Genomic DNA, 21,017 nt, shown 5'->3' with positions numbered 1-21,017 from the left:
ACCTAGTAAGCTGGGCCACTAACAAGCTCCCCTGGGAGACAACACTTCACGCTTGCTGCCACAACTACCTGCTGCAGGAATTAAGTACATCCGTGTGGCTCCACAGGGAAGGGACTCTGGAAGCTTGCACTTTGTTCCTCCCAGACTCTGTTCCAGGTGCCATGTCCCTCGGCTGATTTTGCTCTGGGTCCCCACAGCCACAGAGTGGTCTTATCCAAGGCCACATCCCAGGACAGTCCATGCCCAGTGAACCATCAAGGGGTATATAAAGGTCCAGCCACCCTGGCCCAGGGTGGGAGCACGTGGGAGCTTGGGGACCACGTTGCCCCACAGTCTACACAGGGCTAGCCCAGGCTGCCATGTGGCCTACAGCGCGGCGCCTCTCTCCCTGTGCTCACTCCCATTTCCTTCCCGGCCCCTCAGCAGGTCCCGATGCCTGGGGTCTGACCTAAACCTAACACCAACCGGAACTACTTGCCATCTTCCCAGGCACCTTTTAACTTAATTCTCATCACAACCTCCCTGTGGAGTTGAGATTATGTCACTGTCCACTTTGCAGGTGAGGAAATGGAGGTACAAGGTCACTATGTTGTTTGAACAAAGACACAAATAGCTGCTGGCACAGGCAGAAAACCAGCCCAGGGTACAGGGAACCCAGTGCTTCCTGGCCCCTCTGGGCTTGGCTGGGGCAGGGGGGCACATCTACCCTGTGTCCCACCCCACCCCCACTCCCGGGGCCTCAGTGTCCTCCTGGCCAGCAACATTAGATTCCCGCTCACCACATCCTGCTTTCCAAGCCCCAAGTTTTGGCCCCCATGTCTTTGTTTGGCATGCCCATGCCTGTCCAACCTCTCTGCCATGTGCAGTTTCAAAAAGCATTCAACAAACCAAATCATAGTGAGTCTGCCAGACAGCTTGACAACACCCCTTTACACTTGGAAGCATGTTTGAGGGTAGTCTGGCAGAGGCTCCCAACCTCGGCAGTTTCACACCCCCATTCCCTCCCCAGGGGGCATCTGATATGTCTGGAGAAAATTCTGGTTGTCATGAATGGGTGAGGGGCTGCTACTGGGTGGAGAGCAGGGATGCTGCTAAACCCCCTACAATGCACCTGGCAGCCAGTCCCACCCCCCACCACACACATACAACAAAGCTGATGGTGAAGCCCTTACCTAACTTAAAACCCATTTCCGGGGATCCAAGAGGGGACTCTTTAAGAAGAGAAGCAGTCACCTTCCCAGAGACGCTGAAATAAGGAACAAGGAGAGGCCTAGGGCTGCCACAGGGAGATTTGCCAGATATACTATGGGATTGGAGGCAGAGACTCAAAGGGTGGGACTTGGGGGATGGGGTGAAGCCAAGGATCCTGGGATGGGGAGACTGTCTGGATTACCTGGGTGGGCCCAATGTGATCCCAGTTCCTCATAGGAGGGAGAGAGGAGGAGATATGATGACGGGAGCAGAGGTTGCACTGACACAAGAACGGGGTCATGAGCTGAGGAATGCTGGCGACCTCTGGACACTGGAAGAGGCTGGGGAACAATTCTCCCTGTGCCTCCAGCAGGGACAAAGCCCTGCTGACACTAGCGATCCCATTTCAGAGCCCCAAGAGAGTAAATTTCTGCTGCTTTAAGCTACCACGTCTGTGCTAGTCTATTACAGCAATAAAAAGGAACTAATACCAGCCCAAGTTCACAGGGCAGAGCCTGGATTTGCGTCAGATCTGCTTCTCGTGGCAGCAGCTTGCCACAACATGTGGAAGTGAGCAGCTGAGGGGTTTACACAATTAACCATGGATAACAGTTGGCCCCAAACTGCTGTGGGGCCCAGGGAATCTTCCATTATAATTTGATATCTAATGAATGAAGATAGTGCAGACCCAGAGGGTTGTTACGGGGATAAAAAGAAATATCCCTAAAGTGCTTAAAAGCAGGGCTGGGCAAAGAGCAGGTTAAAAGGTCACTGGCTTTAATGATGACTCTCCTTGATGTTGCTGTTTTACTATTGCTGCTTTCAACCACAGGATATAAAATTACACTCCCTCTTATTGGCTGACACAAACTGGCAAAAGGTAAGGGTAATCTGCGCTGGGGTGATGCTGTGCTGGCAGGTACATGCGAAGGCGAGCTCTGTTTTGGCAGGCCCTCCGCCAGCTGTGCTTCCCTCCCCACTGGGTCCCCATAGCTGGTACCCGGGCCAGGGACACACAGGGTTGGCCAGAGTGCTGAAGCGATAAGCAGCTTTGGAACCATGGGGATGGTCTGTCTCAGACCCACCCAAGTTGATGTGTCTCAAACCAGGGCCACAAGCCCTGGGTGCCTTTTTGGGGGTTTTGGTGTGAGGACATGTATGGTTTCTTCCTTTTGGATGCTTTCTGCCCTGTCTTCTTTCCCCCTCCTCTTTCCTTGCCCTGCCTTTTGGTCTCTCCTTGGCCTTTTCTTCTCTCCTTAAACTTCCTTCATGCCACTGGCTTTTATTCCTCTTCTTTCCCCCTCTCTTCATCCTTCTCTGGCTCTCTCTCATTCTATCTCTTTCCACAGTGAAATGGCTGAGAGTCCAGGCGATGAAGCTGGACGGGCTGGGCTCACACCCCACCCCTGCTGTGTGTCCCTGGGTGAGTGCCTTCCCCTCTCTGCACCCCAGCTGTAAAATGTGGATGATATGAGTGTGTATCTCAGTGTTGGCTGGGCCAAGTGGGTCAAAACCCAGGGAGCCCCAGAATGGTGCCTGTCATGGGACATTGCTCCCGGATGTTCCCTGAATATTATCTTCATGCCCCCTCTCTCCCGCTCATAATTCCTCACACTCTCGCCTCTGCTTGCCTTCCCTTTCTCTACTCTTTCTCTCCCTCCATCGATGACTCTACCTACCTCAGCCTTGGAACCTCTTTATAGTTATCCAAACTCTTCCCCTCCATCCTCTCTCATCATTTGGACCCAACAGCCCCAGGATGCAGGCAGCATGTAGCATCATCTCTCACTTTTCCAGCAGGGGCCATCGAGGCACCGGACAGTCGAGTTGCTTGCTCAGACTCATCCAGCGCATCACAAACAAGTCAGGACTCAGCTCTGGGGCAGTCTCTAGCCCAAGATGCCCTGCCCTCCTACCTCGTCTCTAGAGCAGAGGTGGCCGGCCAGAAACTGTGGCCCCCCCAAACTGCCACGTATGTCTCGCTGGCCAGTTCTTTCAAATCAAATACTCAGATTTCTGGCTTTTCCCAAAACTGGTCTAAAGCACAACCAAATTAGTGACATCTCTGGGACCTAGTGTCCTCTTCTATAAAGCAGGGATAAGGGCAGTGCTGGCTTCCTAAAGCTGCTGTGAGGATTACAACATTTCAAGTTCTTGGAACAGGACCTGGCCCAAGTAAGCACTCAGTAAATACCTGTTGTTATTAACACTAAGACAGCTGCCATGGTTATCTTCTCTGCTGTAAAAAAGGGTTAGATCTCAGTTTTTGATGCTCAACCACTGACTGTTTTTAAGCCTCCTCCCTCCCTCTTCCCTGTCTGTCCCACATCTGGACAAGTGGATAGAAAAGCCCGGGGGGCTCCCTCCTTTGACACGGGCGGGAGAGATACACCACACAAGCCCCCATCCAAACTCTTGCCCAGCCACATCCTGCCCACAACTAAAAATCTCATGCCAGTTTTCCTTCCTTGCGCCTTCAAGCCATTTTAGACCTGCTTGGGAGGCCTACCTGTTCCCCAGGGACTTCAATTATGTAAATAAGGAAGCTTTTCATTTCCTCCTGGTCAACAGTCTTAACATATGTAAAAAATCTTGGGTGAGGCTCCATCCTGTGTGGCAGGATGGCCAAACCTGTGCTACTGGACTTATTACCTTTGGCACCTGGGCCTGCATTCCCACGTGCCAGCAGCAGAGGAGCTGAAGAACCACCCTCCACACAGGCCTATGCTCTTTACTTGGCTGCAGCTCCAGCCCTCCTAGTTGCCTCCTTCCTTTCAGCATTCATTTACACCCACTGTGGGCCAGGTTCACAATCTAGGTCCAAGAGAAAGTTGCCTAGAAGTGGGTCTGCAGCTGGGGATATGGCCTCAACTCCATTCCCATTCTAGCAAAGAGGTCCCCTTCTCCTGCCCTGGCTCTGACGCAGCCCGGCCCAGTCCAGCCTCTGCCCACCCAGGGATAAAGTGCACCTTCGTAGAGAATGCCCTGGTCATCCCTGGTCTGGAGGGACTTGAGCTTCCAGTGCTGTTCACTCTTGTCCTTCAGCACCGTCCCTGTGGGCAAGGCCTCGAGTGTGGCAGTCACCCGGCTCCGCTTCCGTGTCTGAGGGCTCGGCCGGGCTGCCTGTGGGCTGCCTTTGGGGGTTGGGGGACTATTCCAGGACCCTGCGGGAGGATGGTCAGAATGAAGCAAAAGTGGCATCTGGGAGAGAGGAGTCAGATAGGGATGAGACAACACTCATAATTCTATTCATTTATTCATTCTTTCATTCAACGAATGCTCCCCGGGTCTGCTCTGAGCTGGGCCCTTGGGGACCCAGACAGTAATCACAGCCAGGCCCTTCCCCAAGAGCTCCCAGTCTGGTGGGTCTGAGCTGAGCCTGAGACAGGGCTTTAGAGAGAGATGTGGGGGCCCCAGAGGAGGAAGAGACTGACTGTGCCTGGAGAAGTTAGGGCAGGCTTCCTGAAGGAAGGGACATTTGATCTGGGTTTTGCTAGATGAGTAGTTTATGAGGGAAAACGGACAATCTGGACATTCAACCAAAAATGTCCTGAAACATCCCATGGACCTGGCCCCACTAGAAGGCTCCAGCCTGGCAAACAGTGAGAAAGGTGTGAAGAGACAGACATGGACAGGGGAAAGATGACATTACCTGTCTCCGTCCCACCCCCATCCACCCCCATCCACCTAAGACAGAACGGAAAGAGGTCTCTGGAGCTCAGAAGAGGTAAATGGGAGGTGCCAAGGGCTAAAGCTTCAAATCCAGGGGCCCTGGGGGCCCATCAGGTGACTCACACCTGGTTTTTGCACCTGAGGGACTCAGTCCAAAAAGCGAGGCAGAAAGGGTTGTGGAGCCTGAAGGAGGTCAAGTGCTCCAATCGGGGCAGCACCAGACCCTGTGGAAGCCAGACAGAAAGAAGGGTGCTGAGGAGGTCCTGGCACTGGTCCCTGGCACCTAAGAAAGGCATCCTTCTGAGATTAGGGCGAGTGGCAGCCAGCTGGGATGGAAGGGCAGGAAGAGGGTCCCAGGCTGAGGAAACAAGCCAATACCAGGAGTGAAAATCCCAAAAAGCATTTCTAAAAAGCGAGTGTTCTGCACTTAGAGCTGTGGTGTGAGCTGGAAGAGGAGGCAGACAACACAGGGTATCTGGTGCCAGGCTGAAGAGACATGAATGCGGGGTGATGGGGACAGTGGGGGGCTGGGAGGGGTAGGGCCAGGTGTGGGTCAGAAAGACCTGGGTTACAGCTATGTGCGGACAGACAGGAGACTGGAGGCCGGGGAAGAGTGTGGGACAAGGGTCCAGGCTTGGTGGGTGATGTCTGGGCTGGGGCCACAGCAGCTTTGTCCCAGTGTGGTCAGGTGACCAGCCTTTTCTCTGCCCAGAGTACAGTCAGCCTGACCCCCAACTCTCACCTTTGGGCCTCACAGATGAACTCAAAGCATCTTCAGACCCAGAATTGTCACCATCTGAGAAGGATGATAATGAGGTGATGGAGCTAGACCACTTCACTTTCTTGGAGAATTTTTCAGAACTGGAGCTCAGATCTCTCTTTGAGCCTAGAGAAAGGCAGACCAAATTCAGACTGCAGTTACAAAGGCCCTTTCCAACACCTTCAAGCGAAAAACCCTGAGATCGCATTCAACCACTTGCATCCCCTCCTTCTTCTAAATATCTAAGCACAATTCTTCCCTTTCAGTTATTCTCTCCTCCATATGTCCTAGCATTTCTTTTATATCTTCCATTACTTTATCACTCTGTGTTCTTTTCCAGATCCAACTTCTCCAGGTCCAATTTCTAGTTCACTAATTCTCCCTTAAGCTGTGTCTAGTCTAAAACTTAAATCATCCACCGAGTTTCTAATTACAACAATTATAGTTTTCATCATCAGATACTTCATTTAGTTCTTTTTCAAACTTGTCTGGACAATTTTAACTAACTTTTGTTCTTTCATTATACTTTCAATTTCTTCTTTTATTTTTTTGAATACACATTAAGACACAGGTAGTAAATATCCTTATCTCTTAATTTCCAGGTCTGTGGTCTTCACAAATCTGATTCTGTTTGTGGATCTTGCACACTCTCATGGTGACCTGGATTTGGAACTCATGCTCCTTGGAAGTTTCCTTGTGGGGTTCTATGAGGTCTCCCTTCAAAAAGTGTTTCCCAAGAAAGATTTACTTCTGTCAGGGAGTAGGGAGGTAGCAATCTCACCATTTGAAACTACATTTTCAGCTCTGGTTTTCTCCAGGCCACATGCATCTATACAAACTCTAGCCCTGAACTGGTGAGAATATCAGTTTTTGATTAGGAATTCTCAGGAAATACAGAAGGAAACCATCAGATATGGCTGAGAGTTCAGCAACATTCATTTTATCTTTTGGGATTTAGTTTGCCTGCACAACAGCAAATACTGCAAAGGAAGGTATTCTCCACTTTTCATCCACAATCAAGGCTGAGACAGGCAAATGTCTCTAACAATTTTCTCTGCAGAGCAATTTCTTTCTTTTTTTTTTTTTTTAATTTTTTTATTAATCAAAAAAAAGAAAAGAAATTAACACAACATTTAGAAATCATTCCATTCTACACATGCACTCAGTAATTCTTAGTATCATCACATAGATGTATGATCATCATTTCTTAGTACATTTGCATCGATTTAGGAAAAGAACTAGCAAAACAGCAGAAAAAGATATAGAATGTTAATATAGAGAAGAGAATTAAAATAATAATACTAATAATATATATATATATAAAAAGGAAAAAGAAAAAAACAAAAACAAAAGATACAAACACACAAACAAACAAACAAAAAACCATATTTCAGGTGCAGCTTCATTCAGTGTTCCAACCTAGTTACATTACACTTAGGTATTATTGTGCTGTCCATTTTTGAGTTTTTGTATCTAGTCCTGTTGCACAGTCTGTATCCCTTCAGCTCCAATTACCCATTATCTTACCCTGTTTCTAACTCCTGCTGGTCTCTGTTACCAATGATATAGTCCAAGCTGATTCTCGAATGTCGGTTCACATCAGTGGGACCATACAGTATTTGTCCTTTAGTTTTTGGCTAGACTCATTCAGCATAATGTTCTCTAGGTCCATCTATGTTATTACATGCTTCATAAGTTTAGTCTGTCTTAAAGCTGCATAATATTCCATCGTAGGTATACGCCACAGTTTGTTTAGCCACTCGTCTGTTGATGGGCATTTTGGCTGTTTCCATCTCTTTGAAGTTGTAGATAATGCTGCTATAAACACTGGTGTGCAAATGTCCATCTGTGTCTTTGCCCTTAAGTCCTTTGAGTAGATACCTAGCAGTGGTATTGCTGGGTCGTAATCCATTCTGCCATTCTATGTCTTTTGATTGGGAAATTCAGTCCATTAACTTTTAGTGTTATTACTGTTTGGATAATATTTTCCTCTACCATTTTGGCTTTTGTATTATATATATCATATCTGATTTTCCTTCTTTCTACACTTTACTCCATACCTCTCTCTTCTGTCTTTTCGTATCTGACTCTAGTGCTCCCTTTAGTATTTCTTGCAGAGCTGGTCTCTTGGTCACAAATTCTCTCAGTGACTTTTTGTCTATAAATGTTTTAATTTCTCCTTCATTTTTGAAGGACAATTTTGCTGGATATAGGAGTCTTGGTTGGCAGTTTTTCTCTTTTAGTGATTTAAATATATCATCCCACTGTCTTCTAGCTTCCATGGTTTCTGCTGAGAAATCTACACATAGTCTTATTGGGTTTCCCTTGTATGTGACAGATTGTTTTTCTCTTGCTGCTTTCAAGATCCTCTCTTTCTCTTTGACCTCTGACATTCTAACTAGTAAATGTCTTGGAGAACGCCTATTTGGGTCTATTCTCTTTGGGGTGCGCTGCACTTCTTGGATCTGTATATTTAGGTCTTTCATAAGAGTTGGGAAATTTTCAGTGATAATTTCTTCCATTAGTTTTTCTCCTCCTTTTCCCTTCTCTTCTCCTTCTGGGACACCCACAACACGTATATTTGTGCGCTTCATATTGTCATTCAGTTCCCTGATTCCCTGCTCAAGTTTTTCCATTCTTTTCCCTATAGTTTCTGTTTCTTTTTGGAATTCAGTTGTTCCATCCTCCAGTTCACTAATTGTAGCTTCTGTCTCTTTAGATCTACCATTGTAGGTATCCATTGTTTTTTCCATTTTTTCTTCTTTGTCCTTCACTCCCACAAGTTCTGTGATTTGTTTTTTCAGATTTTCTATTTCTTCTTTTTGTTCAGCCCATATCTTCTTCATGTCCTCCCTCAATTTATTGATTTGGTTTTTGAAGAGTTTTTCCATTTCTGTTCGTATATTCAGCATTAGTTGTCTCAGCTCCTGTATCTCATTTGAACTATTGGTTTGTTCCTTTGATTGGGCCATATCTTCAATTTTCCGAGCGTCATCCATTATTTTCTGCTGGTGTCTGGGCATTTGATCAGATCTCCCTGGGTGTGGGACCCAGCTGGTTGAAAGGTTTTTCTGTGGAATCTCTGGGCTCTGTTTTTCTTTTCCTGCCCAGTAGGTGGCGCTCGTGGCGGTCGTTTGTCTGCACGGCAGTCCGCGCGTGGAGGCGGTGGTCGCTGGCTGTGGCTTGGGGGAGTGCCGGTCCAAATTGCCCAGCTAGCCCGAGACGCCAAGCGTGACGGGAGGGCCCCGCTATCCAATGTTCCCAGTCAGACCAGGGAGCCACGTGCGTGGAGGGGACCCCAGACGCCAGCCACCCCAGCCGGGAAAACGTGCACCCCTCGGGTATCTCACAGCAGTGGATTCTCCCTACCCGTTCAGCCGTTCCAGAATGGGGTACACTGTCTTTTTTGGTCTCTGTCGTGACTCCGGGAGCTGTTTTGTATTGTTTCTGTTTCTTTAGTTGCTTTTCTGGAGGAGGAACTAAGACCCGCGCGTCTTACTAAGCCGCCATCTTCTCCGGAAGTCCAGAGCAATTTCTTTTGTCCTAGTTTACACATGGAGAAGTCCCCGATTTGAGAGGTTTCCAATCTCACCTCCTGCACTACTTGGGCCCTAAGCTTTGTCTTTTGCAGTCACATAAAACCCAGGCTCCAGGTCATCAATGACCAGCAAAGAGCCCCAGGACCAAAGCCACCAAGGGCACTTGCTTAGCCCTGCAGCTCTATGTTTCCTTGTTTCTCACTTCTTACGGAATTCCCTTATTTTACTGACAATCAGCCCTAAATGAAAGGAAAGATGTTTCAAATATTTTATCCAGCATTTTTGGATATGCTGAACGTTACAGGGTTTTTAACTATTATCTGTCTGCTATATTGCCACCCACCTCTCCATGGCTCCCCACTACAAAAACGACTGACAGCAAACTCATTAACCATGGATGATAAGGCACTGCACGTCTGCCTCAGTCAACACTTCTTTATCTCTCCAATATACCTGGCTTTTCCCACCTCACAAGCTTTCCCCAAACCGTGCCCTAAGCCTAGAGCATCTGGCCTATCCCAGCACCCACATCCCAACTCTTCCCCCAGCTAATTTCTATTTATCCCTAGATCTCGAATCAGGTTACCCACTTATAGAGGCTGACCTGGGTTGAACTGTGTTCCCTCAAAATTCACATCCACTCAAATCTTCATGATGTGACTTATTTGGAAATAGGGTTTTGGCAGTCTTAATTAGTTAAGTTAAAAATGAGATCATATGGTATTAGGATGGGCTCCAAATCCAAAGATCGGTATCTTTATAGGAAAGCCATGTGAAGACACAGAGATACAGAGAGGAGACAGAGACTGGAGTCAAGGAGTGCTGGATTGCCAGCCACCACCAGAAGACAAGAAGGAGAGGGGCAAGAAACAGATTTTCTCTTAGAGTCTCCAGGAGCCAGGAACTCTGCTGATACCCGGATTTTGGACTCCTAGCCTCCAGAACTGTGAGAGAATAAAATTCTCTAGTTTTAAGTCCCCCAGTTTGTGGCATTTCATAAGGAAACTTATACTGAGCCCTCTCCTCATCCCTCCAGAAACAGAGTTCATATATACTCGTATATGGGTTCCATGGTCCACTTTCCCCCTTCTTATCACACACTCCAGGGATAATTGCTTATTCAACATCTACCTTACCGACTGCAACCGTGGTGACAAACACGGCACTGAGCATACACAGGAAGCAATTGATATATATTTGTTGACTGGGTGAGTGAATAATGAAGAGCCCTAGCCTGGCATGAGGGAAGGTAGAGGTTAATAACTGAAGTCAAGCCCAAGGCCAAAACTGTTGACATATGTCTGGAACGAGACACAATATCAGAGATGGAGAAGCCATCTTGAGATCTTGAGGCAACAAGCATGGGGAAAAGAACATATCCTAAGGATGGCTGGCTGGAAAGACAGGTGGTGCCTGGATCCTTTATGACATCATGGAGCTGTCAGTTCAAATTCTGGACTGTCCCTCCAAGCTTTGTTAGTAAGAAAAATAAACACATTCATTTGCTTAAAACTCTTGTAGTTGTTTTTTTGGTCACTTGCAGCTAGACACACTCCCCAGTGCTGAACCCTCAGCCCAATGTGCCGCTTCCTTCTGTATCCTTCAGTGAGTGAGACTTGTTTGATTTACCAATGTACTACCTGTGCTAGGGCTTTCCATTGGTTAGGATTACTACTGACATTTTGCTTATTCATTCAGTCAGTCAGTTAATATTTTTCAGTATACAACTCTGTGCCAACCCCTGGCTCTGGGTGTTATGCAAACAGATTACAAAATGCAGTAATTCCTGTCCTTATAGAGCTTGCAGACAAGAAGCAATAGATAATAGGTACAATACTGCATTCAATATGTTTCCTACTGATAGGTATCCAAAAGAAATATAAAGCAGGGAACGAGGATAGGCAGCAGGGAGGCTGAGAGGATGCAGTTTTCATCAGGTTGCCAGGGAAGGCCTCTCTGAGAAGGGAATGAAGACCTGAAGGAGCTGAGGGAATGGGTCATGAAGACAGAAGAAGGAGGAACAACCCAGATGGAGGGAACAGCGAGTATAAAGGCTCAGAGGCCCCAGGCTGCCTGAGGTGTGAGGATCAGCGAGGTCAGTACGGTTGTAGCAGAACAGGCAATGGAATAAGGGTCAGGAGATGAGGTCACACAGGCCTCACATGGGAAGGTGGTGAGCAGGGGGGCACAGGATGGGACTTCGGCTTCAACAGGATCCCTCTGACCTTAGGGGCAAGGGAGGGAGCAGGGAGGGCAAGGACAGAAGGCTCCAGCCCAATACAGGTGAGAGATGATGGACGGGAGACCAGGATGGGAGCAGAGGAGGTGGGAAAAGTGGTCAGGTCCTGCATTTCATCCTACAGCTGACAGAACTCGCTGAGGACTGGATGTGTGTGTGGGGGGTGGGAGATGAAAGAGAGGGGAATCAAGGACGACTCCCAAGAAACTGGTTAAAGAGAGTTGTCGTTTGCTGCGATGAGGTCTATGGCAGGGGCAGGCATACAGAGCTCAGTTTCTGGCCTGTTCGGTGTGAAATGCCAACTGGACATCATTAGATGTCGTCAAGCTGGCGGTCTGGTACCTGGATCTGGAGTTCAATGGAGATGCCCAGGCTGGAGACTGAAGGGTGTAAGTTGTCAACATACAGATGGTGTTTGTTATGGGCTCATCTCTGTATCCCGAAAAAGACATGCTCAAGTCCGAACTCCTAGACCCGTGAATGTGACCTTGTTTGGAAATAGGGTCTTGGAAGTTAAGATGAGGACAAACTGGATTGGGGGAGGCCCTGATTCAATATGACTGGTGTCCTTACAAGAAAAGGACATTTAGACACAGAGATGGACAGACAAGAGAGAAAACAGCCACGTGGAGATGGAGGCACGACTGGGATTATGCTGCCACAAACCAAGGGACACTGAGGATGGCTGGCAAACTCCAGAAGTGAGAAGAGGAAAGGAAGGATCCACTGCCTCAGGCTTTAGGGAGAGCACGGCCTTGCCAACATTTGGATTTTGTACTTCTATCCTCCAGAATTGTGACATAAGACATTTTTGTTTTAAGCCACTTAGTTTGTGGTACTTCATTTCAGCAGCACCAGGAAACTATGGCTGTTTTAATGTCCTGAGACTGATAAGATGCCACCAGACTGAGTGCAGACAGAGAAGTCTGGGCTTAAGACTGGGACACCTGCCCATCCCGCTCCCAAAAGCACATGTAAGAACACACTTGACTCTCACTCCAGGGATAAGCTCAAAGCCCTGGTTCTTACCTTGGAAGGATGACGCAAATGGTTCGACAGAAGTTGGGGACTCCTCATGCTCCTGGGTAGGCAGAGGTTTTCCACAGTAGGGGCAAAATTTGAATGCTGCTTTGAGGCTTTTGCCACAGTTTGGACAGAAGGCGACCATGCTACAAAACAGAGGAAGGGGAACAAGGGAGGGACAGGAAGCTGAAAGAAAAATTTAATCCACTGCCTACAAGTCGAGACGCTCAAGCTCCCAGTGGTTCTGAGGTTGTGAAGAGGAGTTAAGTCACCTCAGCCTGACTGCATTCCCCATGGAACCAGTGATTGCTAAAACGGGTTGCTGAGCCTCATACCATCTGCTTCTCCCTAATGGTCTGGGACAGAAAGAAAGCAGAACAAATGAAAAGTCAAACTGCAGGCCTCACAAAAAATGTGGTATGCCTTGAGGCCAGTGAATGTGATGTTGGGGAACTGCTCCAATCACAGATTACCCATTGAGGGGAGCACTGTGGGTTTTCAGCTGTATATGTGATACTCATTTCTTAAACTACATGATGGGTATGAGGGACGTGGGTATATTACCAAATGCCCACGTCCTCCCCCATGCTTCCCAGCCTGCCCTGAAGTTAGGATGGAGTCACATGACTTGCTCTGACCAATGGATCGTAAGTGGAAGTTATTTCCTGGTCAGGGCACCTTCTGCAGGGATGACCCTGGAGGCCATGTATTCCAGATGGCAGAGGTACAAGATGCAGGAGGGCTGCTTGGTCCACAGTGGACTCTCACAATTGACCACTAAATTTAGGTTGTATCAAGTTGCCGAGATTTCAAGTTTATTTGTTACTGTAGCACAGCCTAGCCTATCCTAATAAGCTTAGTGAAATGGATGTTCACATTATTCTCTAAGCCTTGTGTAGTTGTGAAATATTTCCTAAAGTTTTTCAAAAATCGAAAACAGAATAAAGTCAACAAGGACGAGAAGGCAACAAGCACTTCGCTCTGAGCAGCAAAAGAAAACACATCCTTTTATCAGTTATTTATTCTAAGACTTAGTATAAGGTAGCAATTAAAAGCTGGAATAGCAAAATGTACCTCCCAATGGACTTGTGTTTCTTTCATTTCACCCCATACAAGAAGTTTATAATTCAAATCCTTTTTCATTATTTACTGTCAAGGCTGGTCTTGGTTGTAACCACAAAACAGAGGAGTCCCTAAAAGTACTGGCTCAGATTTCAGGCTGCCTGAATTTGAACTCCAAATCTGCTATGGGCTGGACAAGATCTAGAAATTAATTTCTCTGTACCTCAGTCTGAACAGTTATAAAATGGGGTTTCTTACAATGACTTCCTATTTAATAATGAGCCTTAAATGAGCTCATTTATGTCAGGGCTGAGAGCAGGGTCCGGCCCATGGAAGGTCTTTTATGCTATTGGCTATAATTATTATAGCATGCCCTGGATTCTATTTATTGTATTTCATTTCTTAATATTTCTATTCTTCCCTTTTCTGTCTCCATACTATCAATTTTGAGCTTTTCTGTTTTTTTCCTCTCAGTGCTAATTTACAGAATCCCAGCACTTGCCCTTAAAAAGCACAGGACACCTGAACAGCTGGAAAAGAAATAGCCAAGCAAAGAGAAAGGGTCCCTCTTTCCCTTCAGTTGCCAAAGAACAGAAATCATGCTGTGGCATAAACTGCCCTTCTGCTACTTCAAACTAAGGAGGAATGTATGATACCCCAGGACCCCAAAGAGTGTTTCCAAGTATTCTTTAATTCTAGGAAGTCTGTCATTTTGATTGCTCGTTGTACTGGTTTGAAACTATTATGTAACACAGAAAAACCATGTCCTTTAATCCTCATTCAATATTGCTGGGTGGCAACTTTTGATTAGATGGTTTCCATGGAGATGGGTCTCCACCCATTCAAGGTAGGGTTGCTTACTGGAACCTTTAAAAAGGAACGATTTTGGAAAAAGCTTTGGAACAGAAAGAACACACATACCCAATGACCTCTGGAGATGCCAAAGGAAAACACCTCCAGGGACTGTTGGGTAGCTGATGGCTGGTTAGGTGATGGCTGGGGGTAAGTGGCCGTACTGAGTCAGTCACACAGACACAGAGCACACAGCACACAACTCAGGAGACAACCCTCAGGGGCGAGTGGAAGGCGTGCTTTATTGAGGAAGTGCACAGGCTTATATAGGCTGGGAGCACGCAGGGACACATGTCGGGCTGGGATTGGTGGCCGTTGTTGCTAGGGTGGAGGGCAGATTTCTGGGATTGGTCACCGTTGTTGCTAGGGCGGAGGGCAGATTTCAGGTCAGCCATTTTGTGTTGCCTTGCATCAGCCACAGCAGCCATGTTGGCGATATTTTATGGCTTCTCGAACAAGGGAAGTCTTATGAGATGAGGAGAGAAAGCTAGCAGACATCACATGTGCCTTTGTAGCTGAGAGAGAAATCCTGAACATCACTGGCCTTCTTGAGCCAAGGTACCTTTACCTGGATGCCTTAGTTTGGACGTTTTTATAGCTTTGACTTAATTTGGACATTTTCATGGCTACTTCATGGCCTTAGACTGTAAACTTGCAACTTAATAAACTTCCTTTTTAAAAGCCATTCCATTTGTGGTATATCTCCTTCCAGCAGCGTGCAAACTATCTAACTTAACAGCGTGATGCTCTGGTAATAATATGTGAGTGCACTCCCAGTCTTCTGAAAGGTGTAAATACTGGCAGGCATTTTTGTTAAGCTGAAGAGTGACTGCCACCACTCCCTTCTCTCACGCATGGGGAAAAAGAAAGAAACAGCCCTCGTTGTTCACCCAAACCATTTCCTAGTCCTCCTTCCTGGACACAAAAAATAATGCTTCCTGGCCTCCTTCTGGCTAGGCAGGGCCATGTTCTAGTTTCAGCCAATGGAACGTGGGCAGAAATGATGCCACAGGCTGAAGTGGTGGAATGCTGCTAAGGACCCTTCAGGCTCTCCCACCAACCCGAAGCCACTGTGCTGAAATGTTGGAGTCACAAAATAGCCTAGGGGGGCAAGTGCCCCCGAAAATTGCCCAGATATTGTATTGGAGAGAAATAAATTTGTGTTTTTATTAAGCCACTGAGATTGGGGGAGTTGTTTGTTCTCGCAGCACAGAGTAGCCTACCCTAGACTAATATACCAAGAACCTGCTACATTTCTTAGATCAACAAAAAGTCTAGAAAATCCAGTGTGCTTTTAAGTGAATTCACTTCAAGTGGAGTTTTCCCCAGTGCCAAATGCTCTTGGATAAAGATGGCTTCAAGGATCAAGTAAGCATCCAGTCCGGGGACTGTCACCACATCCCTGCTGCTGCTCCCGGGGAGGGTATTCCCTGAGGACCAGCACAGAGGCGGGGGAGCAGGAACTGCTGCTGGTGGGAACAGGCTCCACAGAGATGGGCCCGAGGGGCAGTACCTTTAGTGGGGTCACAGTCTGGGCCTCAGATTCACTGAGCTCTGAACGCCATCGTAGCAGGGCCCTGTAAGGAAACAAAGGTGGACAGGTTGACTCAGGCTTGCTGCATGTGTAACTTCTGGATAAAGCTGAGGGACTGCGGAGCATTTGCTGGAGAGCCAGAAAGTGCTAAGCCCTTTCAATCATTCATTCATCATTCAACAGTTATTTACTGGTGACTAGTACATGCCCTGCCTTTGGAAGAGAGCAGGAGAGGAACAAACACAGGCCCTAACAATGTGAAGTGCAGGCTCTCTAATAGATGAGATAATAAACAAACGAGTATGCATGTGTCTGAGAGGTCAGATGGAAACGTGCTATGGAGAACTATAAGGTCAAACAGGAGAATGGTGGTTGTGGTGGTGGTGGTGGTAGGGGGCGGGTTATCATCTATCTAGGGTGCCAGCATCTCGCTAAACAGGAGGCAACTGAGCAACGACCAGAAGGAAGCAAGGGAGTGAGGCACAGATATCTAGGGAAGAGTCTTCCAGGCAGAGAACTCGCTATGCATTGTCCTCTATCCACATCACAGTACCCAAGGGGTGGGTTCTAGAACAATCACCATTTCATAGGAGTGCGACAGACTGTATTTTCCAAAGACGGCCAAAGCCATGTGTTCTAGTTTGCTAGCTGCCAGAATGCAAAATACCAGAAACAGAATGGCTTTTAAAAAGGGGAATTTATTATGTTACTAGTTTATATTTCTAAGACTGTGAAAATGTCCAAATTAAAGCAAGGCTATAGAAATGTCCAGTCTAAGGCATCCAGGGAAAGATACCTTGGTTCAATGAGGCCGATGATGTTCAGGGTTTCCCTTTCAACTGGAAATGCACATGGTGAACATGGTGACACTTGCTAACTTTCTCTCCAGGCTTCTTGTTCCATGAGGCTTCCCTGAGGGAGTTTTCCCTCTTCATCTCCAAAGGACTCTGGCTGCATGGGCTCTGTCACTCTCATGGCTTTCTCCAAAATGGTTCCTCTTTTAAAGGATTCCAGTAAATTAATCAAGACCCACCTAGAATGGGTGGAGTCACATCTCCCTCTAATCAAAGGCTAATATCCAACACTGAGCATCACATCTCTGTGCAGATAATCTAATCAAGCTTCCAACCTACAGTGCTGAACAGGGATTAAAAGAAACAGCTGCCTCCACAAGATGGATCAGGATTAAAACATGGCTTTTCTAGGGTACATAATCCTTTCAAACTGGCACACCGTGTTTCTGGTCCCATGCGCTCTTCTGAAAATTGCAACTCCTCCCACCAAGAGGTGGGAGTCCCTGTTTCCTCCCCTTGAATCCAAGCAGGAGCTTGTGACTGCTCCAACCAATGACGTATGGGCAGAGGTGATGCCATGAGACTTTGAAGTTAAATCCAGAAAGGGCTACAGCTTGTGCCTGACTTGATTTCTCTGGAGGCTCACCCAAGGAACTCAGCTTCTACTCCACAAGGTGGCCTAGACTAGCCCATGCAGAACAATCAGGTGGAGAGGCCCAGAGGGAGAGGAACTAAGACCCTCAGCCAACCACCAGCATCAACCACTAGGAATGTGAATGAGCCAACCTGCCTGCAACTTCAATCTCAGTCTTTGAGGCCCCGGATATCATGGAGGGTAGAAAAGCTGTCCCCACTGGGCCCACATAACTTCTGACTTGCATAACCCATGAGCATGATAAATGGCTGTTTTATACCATTAAATTGTGGGATAATTTGTTTCAAGCCATGGCAGTGGGAATGGGGAGTCAGTTGAAGCACACAGTGGTTGTGTTGGTTTGAAACTGGTACCCAGAAAAGCCATGCTCTTCTAATCCAGTCTTGTGAGGGCAGACCACTTTTGATATTGTTGGGTGGGATACTTTTGATTAGGTAGTTTCCATGGAGATGTGACCTCACCCATTCAAAGTGACTCTTAATCCTTTTACCGGAGATCTCTATGATAAGAATAAAAGAAAACAAAGAGAGAGCTCAGAGCCAACACAAAGGGCACAGAGATGATACCAAAAGTCACGAATATTTGGAGATGCAGAAGGAGGGATGCAAGAAGCTGAGAGCCATTTGAAACAAGAAGCCAGGGGAGAAAGACAGCAGACATCACCATGTGACAGAGGAACCTGGGACATGATTGGCTTTTAAGGTATTCACTTGTTGATGACTTAATTTGGACATTTTCATGGCTTAAGAACTGTAAATCTGTAACATAATAAATCCCCTCTACATTTCTAGTATATTGCGTTCTGGCAGCTTTCGCAAACTGAAATAGCAGTTAAAGTCATTTATCTACTAAAAGCTCCAATTTAATGAGAGCTCAATAGGTGCAAAACATTGGGCTAAGTTCTTGGTAGGGATCACCTATGGGAGATGGGGAAACTGAGCTCAGAGAGGGAAAGCAACTTGCCCAAGGTCACAAAGCTGTAAAATGGCAGAACCCAGATACACTTTTGCCTGATACTCCCCTGACCCTATGAAGTAGGGATCAACATTCCATCCTCAAGACTAGCAAACTGATGCTTAAAGGGGTAATGGTCCCCCTTCCCCCAGACCAGACTCCATTCACCTAGGAAAGCGATAGGGGCAGAACTCAAAACCAGAACTCTAAAGCCCATTTACAAAATAAAAAAGAAAAACGAGACTGGATTCTTGGGCTGCAGATCAGAATTTGTTTGCAGATTTTAATCTGGAAGGTAACGGTGAGTGTGGAATCAGGCCAAGAGAGAAAGAGGGATGATACTTCCAACTGGGTGCCCCCAGCTCAGACACTGCCAGTCTCATACACACAGTGGGACTAGCACAGTAGCCTCCTGGCTAGACTTCCTGCTTATACTTGCACCCCTTACAGTCTATTCTCAATACAACAAATAGTGGGATCGGTTTAAATCTAAGTCAGACTCTATTTTTTCTGCTCAAAACTCTCCAATGGCTTCTCTTTCAGACAGAATAAAAGCCAAAATTCTGACCATGGCACATAGTGCCCTTTCTGATCTTCCTCCCCCTTTTCTCTCTGACCTCCTTTTCTGCACACTGGCTTCCTTGCTTTTTCCCAAACATGACAAGCTCACTTTTGCCTCAGGACCTTTGCACTTGCCGTCAGGTCTTCCTGGAACACTCTTTTCCCAGAACATTCGAGGCTCACTTCCTCATTCACTCCTTTAGATCTCTGTTCAGAAGTCACCTTCTCAGAGAGCCTGTCTTCATACTACCTCATAAATATACTATCCTCCTTAACCTCCTTTACATCTTTTACAGCAGTTGACTCTAACTTACTGGCTTATTGCTGACTCCCCTAATTAGAATACAGGCTTCAAATAGCAGGGACTTTTATCTGCTTTGTTCACCAGAGCGGGCCCCAGAGCCATTTATAATTTTAGCAAGTGCTTGATCCTTCTGTGTTGAGTGAATGAATGATAGTCTCCTCTGCAGAAAGAGATAGCCCCCCAGGTGCACTAGCGCATTTTCACCCTGTGGCATATCTAGATAGCAAGGGGGAGACACAAAGCTCAGAGAAGAGTCAATTAGCTGAATGATCCTTAAAGAAGTTCTTATAATTGGAAGCAGGGCAATACAGTGGTTAAGAGCATGGCCTTGGGATCCAATATGCCTGGGATCAAGTTCTGGTTCTGCCACTTCCTGTGTAACGCTGGGCAATATTTTTTAACACCTCTGTGCCTGTTCCTCCATTTGTAAAATGACAGCAGCAACAACACTTACCTTTTGGGTTGCTGTGACGTTTAAAGCAGCTCACATATACTATGCACTCGATAAACACCGGGTCTTCCAATGATTCCCTTCTATTAATTTCTAGCCTTATGCCCTGAGACGACTAAATCCTACACCAGGACCTTTGCACTTGCAGTTCCCTTTGCTAGGAATGCTCTTCCCACCACTCTTCCCTGTGGCCAGCTCCCATGTCATTCTTCAGGTCTCAGCTCAAAAGTTCTTCCTTGACCAGCTTATTTAAATTGCAACTCCTGTGCTATCCTTCCCTCCCTCTTCCCCTTTCCTCCTTAGCACTTGAAGCCATACAACCCAGGCTCATAGTTCCTCATTCTGATAACCTGGCACCAGTGGTGTTTCAAAGTCCAGAATTTTGGAGATTTTAGAAAAATAATCCCACCAAATCAAATATATTATTCGAGCAGCAAAATCCTTATTGATTATAAACAGCCACACATCAGTAGGGGTTGGGTTTTGCCACAAAACCAGTTCAAAGCCAGGTCAATTTGCTCCATCCCCCGCTGCGCCCCCCATGTCAGGTTTACCATCAAGTAAGTTACAAAAAACATAACTTTTGGTCTTCAAAAGTTTTTGGATTTTCGATTGGCAGCCCTGTAAATATGTTATCATTTACTTATATATTTTGTTAGCACTTGGCATTCCCAAACACTATAAGAATGTAAACTCTAAGATAGCAGAGAATTTTGCTTTAGGCATCCTCAGGTCTTGCTTAGAACTGTGCCTGTCGCAGAGACAAGAAGGATAAATAGCAGTCTGCTGCACAGGGCCTTACAGACAGTAAATACCCAATAAATATTGATGGGAGAAAGAAGGGAGTCTCAGAGTGCTAAATTCCCCTGCCCTATTCATGACTTATTCATCCACATATTCTATTTATTCAAGAAATATTTACTGAACATCTACCATGTGTTCCTTCTAGAAGGCTCTGAGAATTAGTACAGCAGATGCTCACATTATTGATTTAATTAACAACACAATTACATATCTGAATGAATCTCAAACAGGAAACCCTAATGTTAACTACGGACAATAGTTAACGGTACAATTATAATAATATTTTTGTGATTTTTTAAAAATTATAATATTTTTCACCAATTGTAACAAATATACCACACTAACGCAAGGTGTTGATAACGAGGACTTATATGGGAAGTCTTGTATTTTCTACATAATTTTTCTGTGAACGTACAATGTTTCTAATTAAGAAAACAAAAAGGGGGATAAGGTCCAAACTGCATCTTGGCGCCGTCAGGTTGCCAGGGTGACAAAGACGCGCCTTCGATAGGGGCGAAGCAGCTGCCCAGGTTGGGCCTTTGTCAAACTCTCCCTGAGCCCCGCCCATCTCCGCCATAGTCCCGCCCACCAGCTAGGACCCCAGCGGCTTGGGCCCCGCCTG

The 21,017-nt window shown here is 46.5% G+C and overlaps 1 protein-coding gene across 13 annotated transcripts in view; it reads right to left on the bottom strand.

Annotated features, from left to right (window-relative positions):
* VRK3 (VRK serine/threonine kinase 3) overlaps window positions 1-21,017 on the bottom strand; it is a 43,271-nt gene that overhangs the window by 21,087 nt on the left and 1,167 nt on the right. For 5 of the 13 annotated variants that reach the window (XR_013163298.1, XM_077130973.1, XM_077130974.1 and 2 more), the window contains exons 2-6: window positions 15,852-15,915; window positions 12,431-12,570; window positions 5,606-5,749; window positions 4,161-4,355; window positions 3,386-3,430 (exon numbers count right to left, since the gene is read on the bottom strand). Coding sequence is in view for 12 of the 13 variants with exons in the window: in XM_077130973.1 (XP_076987088.1) it covers window positions 3,386-3,430; window positions 4,161-4,355; window positions 5,606-5,749; window positions 12,431-12,569 (523 nt within the window). In the remaining variant the exon portion in view is untranslated. The other 8 variants (XM_077130975.1, XM_077130976.1, XM_077130978.1 and 5 more) reach the window with 8 other exon arrangements.

Source organism: Tamandua tetradactyla, chromosome 16 (assembly GCF_023851605.1).
Source record: "Tamandua tetradactyla isolate mTamTet1 chromosome 16, mTamTet1.pri, whole genome shotgun sequence".
Classification (NCBI taxonomy): Eukaryota; Metazoa; Chordata; class Mammalia; order Pilosa; family Myrmecophagidae; genus Tamandua; species Tamandua tetradactyla.
Note: the sequence above shows the minus strand (reverse complement) of the source record. Positions and strands in the feature narration are given on the sequence as shown.